This window comes from Brassica oleracea, chromosome C9, assembly GCF_000695525.1.
Source record: "Brassica oleracea var. oleracea cultivar TO1000 chromosome C9, BOL, whole genome shotgun sequence".
NCBI lineage: Eukaryota > Viridiplantae > Streptophyta > Magnoliopsida > Brassicales > Brassicaceae > Brassica > Brassica oleracea.
In genome coordinates this window covers 7,539,475-7,544,631 of record NC_027756.1, presented here as the reverse complement: position 1 = coordinate 7,544,631, position 5,157 = coordinate 7,539,475, and the positions used below count along the sequence as shown (strand labels likewise).

At 34.4% G+C, this 5,157-nt stretch overlaps 1 protein-coding gene across 1 annotated transcript; it reads left to right on the top strand.

Moving 5' to 3' along the window:
- Nucleotides 1-315: 315 nt before the first annotated feature.
- On the top strand, nt 316-1,767 carry LOC106317279 (putative F-box protein At2g16290). The gene is made up of 2 exons (XM_013755121.1): nt 316-846; nt 964-1,767. Exons 1-2 carry the CDS (start codon nt 439-441, stop codon nt 1,726-1,728), a joined length of 1,173 nt encoding a protein of 390 aa, XP_013610575.1. The 5' UTR covers nt 316-438; the 3' UTR covers nt 1,729-1,767.
- The last annotated feature ends 3,390 nt before the right edge of the window (nt 1,768-5,157 follow it).

Here is a 5,157-nt window from a genome sequence, read left to right as displayed (position 1 = left end):
ACAAGTTTCATTCAATAAATAAACCAACGGAAAATTTTATTGTAAGAAATTGGGTTAATTGAAATTCATAAGAAAGAAAACAATAAATAATTAAAAATAATTTTATAATTATCTAGCTACTTCTATTTATATATATTTATATATCAAAATAACATAAATATATGATTATAATTAATATTTAAATAAAAAATACGGACGTAGCCTGGGCCGACTCTAATATTTATTAGATAACTATGCTCGCATGTACGGACAAAACTTCTAGTGAAAAATATTCAAATATGACAAATAAACAAAATTATCTAGAATCACAGTGAACATGACAAATAATCAAATTCAGTTTTCAAATAAAATTATAGATTTAAGGATTAAGGCTGAAAACATAATCAAAAGACCTTCAATTCTTTAAAGTAGAACTCTTTCCATACTGCGGATCTAACCATGGCAGACTGGTCGCTGCTTCACAAAGACTTGTTGGAACGAATCAATGGTTGTTTTGAGACATGTTTTGAGATTGTTCACTTCCGCTCTGTCTGCAGCTCGTGGCGATCGGCCATATCTCTTCCCAGCTATAAGCTTGGCTTAGGCGTTAGTTGCCTTCTTCCTGCTTTCAACCATGACCCTCGGTTTGAAGTCGATACACAGTGCATGCTTGAAAAGATTCCAGTTTTCCTTTTGAGATTCCAGACTCCCTTTGGTATTGATTATATGCTGGTAGGCACGAGCGAGAGGAAATCTGGTAAACAGAAGTTGCTGTCTCCTTTTACAGATTATGGATTGGCAAGTAAATCTGGGATTATTCTAAACACCCTTAGCTGCCAGATCATCCCCTTGGGTCACTACTACAAGGTCGGTTCTGTTTTTATCTTTATCATTATTTTTTCTGAAAGAATAGTTCTGTGTCATTATTGGTAATTTGATTGGTTATAAGATGATTCTCATTGTTATAGACAATCTTTTATATAGATAAGGTTTTACGCTATAACAACGAGACGTTCTAGAACACGACGTCAGAGTTATGCTATACGAGTTGCATTTCTTCCATTGGATAGCAAAGATGATAGGGAATTTGCAATAGTAGCTGGAGTCTTTGGTGATTTAATGATGTATAGAAGTTGTGACAAGGTATGGATTAAAATGGAGGGTCGGTTTAAATCATATCGAGATATGGTCTTATTTAAAGGAGAGGTTTATGTTGTTGATATGAGTGGACGGGGACATGTCTTCGTTATCGACCCCTCCAAGCTAGTTACTGAGATCCTCTCAGTCACACAGTCTCATGAGTCTTTTGACGAGAGATTGGTTATCTCAGGAGAAGAGCTCTTGCTTGTGCAGAGATTCACGCCAGGGGCTTATGGTCATGAATATATGCATACATGGTTCAAATTGTTTAGGCTCGAAGAGGAAGGCCAGAACAAGAGATGGGTTCCGATTGATGACTTAGAGGACCGAGTAGTGTTTCTTGGGTATGAGCATGACTGGAATCTCTGCTATTCGGCAAATGAGCTGCCGGGTATGATAAGAAACTGCGTTATGTTCATTGAACCTAGTGGCGTCTTTGATAGGATCCGTGTGTTTGACTTAAGAACTCAAAGGACCCGTAAGGCATCCGAATGCAGTGGCTGTATCGATATGTATAGCCAAAATGTAGAATCTTCGTTTCTTTGTGGAATTTTGGCGACGCCAAATCCAACAATCAGCATCTATGACTTATCAAGTGAATCTGAATAATTCGCTAACCTTGTTTCCAACATTTCCTTTGAAAATTTCCTTTTTGGACATTTGCAAATCTTTGTAAGAAAACACATCTTTTTTTAATGAAAAAATATCAGAACATCATAAACGAGTCTCTCAAAAAAATTATGACTAATTATATTATTACAAAAGAGATTTACCAAATATGACTCAAAACTTGATTTTGATTGCAAAAATATACCCAAACTTGAATCAAACGCAAAAGTAACATAAAAACTTTGTGAAATTACAGTCAACCCTTTGTGACCAAACAAAAAAACAGAACTCATTTTTACGAATATATTCCCGCTAAGTCTTCTGAGTCTTCTGGGATTATGTTAAGTCTTCTGGACGACGTCTACGGAAGTCGTCTGGTATAGTTGATCTTAAAAATAATTTATAAATTTTGTAAAAAATATTCTGATAAGCGAAAAATCAAAATCATGTAACTATAAATAGTTTTAAGTGATATAAATTAAGATATAATAAAATTGAATTGTTTTCAACATAGATGAGTGAAAGTAGTGAATCATGATATTCTTTTGTCTAGGGTTTAACAACATATGTTGTAGTATTGTATGTATTCTTAGGGTTAGATTTTGGAAAGTTTAAATGTTTTTTTGAAAAACTAAAGTTTTACCTATATGTGATTATTTCTGTGTATAGTAAACACTTTTTAAGTTTAATTTGATTTTATGAAGTGTTTAGTTAGTTAATTTAGTTTAGGGGTTATGTTTAGAGTAGCGATTAGAAGACTTCTCTGAAAGTCTTCTAACTCCCGCTAAAAATATTTTAGTTTCCCGCTAAAAATTTTGAAGTTTTCTGGGTGACTTACAAGTAAGTTCTCTAGCAAGTTTTCTGATCGAAAATATTTAACTTTATTGGAATTTTTTGTCTCCATATATAAAGAAAAATTTACTCATTCTCTCTCCTCCTCTCTAATGGCTGCAACAAAAATGATATGTTCCTCATTCTAAAACTCTCCAACCTCTCTCTAATCTCTTTGAACTTATAAACACCAAATTTTATTGTTTTTGGCTCATATATTTCTCACTAGTTTGAAAGTGGGATAACTTCTTCATCCAAACGCCTATGAGATTTATTCAACTTCCTGGTGATTCTCCACTACTTTATGTATTAAAATACAACTTCTTACATCGTGATTCATCCTGGTTTGATTAGAATGACGAGGAAGTTGATATATTTCCAAACAGGAAAACTGGGATCACCTTACTTGAAAGTGGGATAACTTCTTCATCCTAACTCCTATGAGATTTATTCCACTTCCTGGTGATTCTCCAGTACTTTATGTATTAAAATACAACTTCTTACATCGTGATTCATCCTGGTTTGATTAGAATGACGAGGAAGTTGATATATTTCCAAACAGGAAAACTGGGATCACCTTACTTGAAAGTGGGATAACTTCTTCATCCTAACTCCTATGAGATTTATTCCACTTCATGGTGATTCTCCACAAATTTAATTATCCAAATACAGCTTCTTACATCGCGATTCATTCTGGTTTGATTACAATGAAGAGGAAGTTGTCATACTCCCAAACAGGAAAACTGGGATAACCTGATTTGAAAGTGGGATACCTTCTTCAATCTAACTCCTATGAGATTTATTCCACTTCCTGGTGATTCTCCACTACTTTATGTATCAAAATACAACTTCTTACATTGTGATTCATCCTTGTTTGATTAGAATAACGAGGAAGTTGTTATATTCTCAAACAGGAAAACTGGGATCACCTTATTTGAAAGTGGGATAACTTCTTCATCCTAACTCATATGAAATTTATTTCACTTCCTGGTGATTCTCCACTACATTATGTATTCAAATACAACTTGTTACATCGCGATTCATTCTGGTTTGAATAGAATGACGAGGAAGTTGTCATATTCCCAAACAGAAAAACTGAGATCACCTGATTTGGAAGTGGGATAACTTCTTCGTCCTAACACATATGAGAATTATTCAGCTTCCTGGTGATTCTCCACTACTTTATGTATCCAAATACAACTTTTTACCTCGCGATTCATTCTTGTTTGATTAGAATAACGAGGAAGTGGTTATATTCTCAAACAGGAAAACTGGGATCACCTTATTTGAAAGTGGGATAACTTCTTCGTCCTAACACATATGAGAATTATTCAGCTTCCTGGTGATTCTCCACTACTTTATGTATCCAAATACAACTTTTTACATCGCGATTCATTCTTGTTTGATTAGAATGACGAGGAGGTTGTCATATTTCCAAACAAGAAAACTAGGATCACCTGATTTGAAAGTGAGATAACTTCTTCATCCTAACTCCTATAAGATTCATTCAACTTCCTGGTGATTCTCTATTACTTTATGTATCCAAATACAACTTCTTACATCGCGATTCATTCTGATTAGATTAGAATGACGAGGAAGTTGTCATATTCCCAAACAGGAAAACTGGGATAACCTGATTTGAAAGTGGGATAACTTCTTCATCCTAACTCCTATGAGCAACAACATAAGCAGACGGTGGACTCAATCATTACCCGTCTCCACTTTGTCTCCGTCGTCACCTTTCTCTCTCTCATGCCCGGAGACGCATCAACAACAGACCAAATGCAGTGGTGCTCGTGGTGGTGATTCGCGGAGCGTAACGGTGGTCTCTTTCATCACCTGTATCCACCTCGCGAAGGAGAAGAGGATGGAGAAGAGAAGGTTCGTGAGGATGCATAGGCAAGAAAGAGAAGCGAAGTAAAGAGACTCAGTGGAGAAGAATTGACGTGTACAAACAAAATAAGCAGATTGGTTATTCAAGTTTTTTCAGTTTATGACATGTCAATCTCTCAGTCATTTTTAAAGCTGAGGTGTCATGTTCTGGAAATAACCTTGCTCCATTATGTGTTGATTAAAAATAATATGTTATTTGTTGATTGGAGTTCTAATCAATCCAGCCCGTTGTGACCAAACAAAAAAACAGAAGCCATTTTTACGAATATAGCCCTAGTAAGTCGTCTGAGTCGTCTGAGATGTTGGAAGTCGTCTGGACGACTTCAAAGTAAGTCTTCTGGTGTAGCTGATCTTAAAAATAATTTATAAATTTTTAAAAAAATATTTTGATAAGCAAAAAATTAAAATCATGTAATTATAAACAGTTTTAAGTGATATAAATTAAAATATAACAAAACTGAATTGTTTTCAACATAGATGAGTGTAGGTAGTGAATCAAGGTATTCTTTGGTCTAGGGTTTGGCAACATATGTTGTAGTATTGTATGTATACTGTTAGATTTTGGAAAGCTTGAATGTTTTTTTGAAAAATTAATTTTTTACCTATACATGTTTATTTTTGTGTATAGTAAACACTTTCGAAGTTTAATTTGATTTTATGAAGTGTTTAGTTAGTTAATTAAGTTTAGGGGTTATGTTTAGGGTC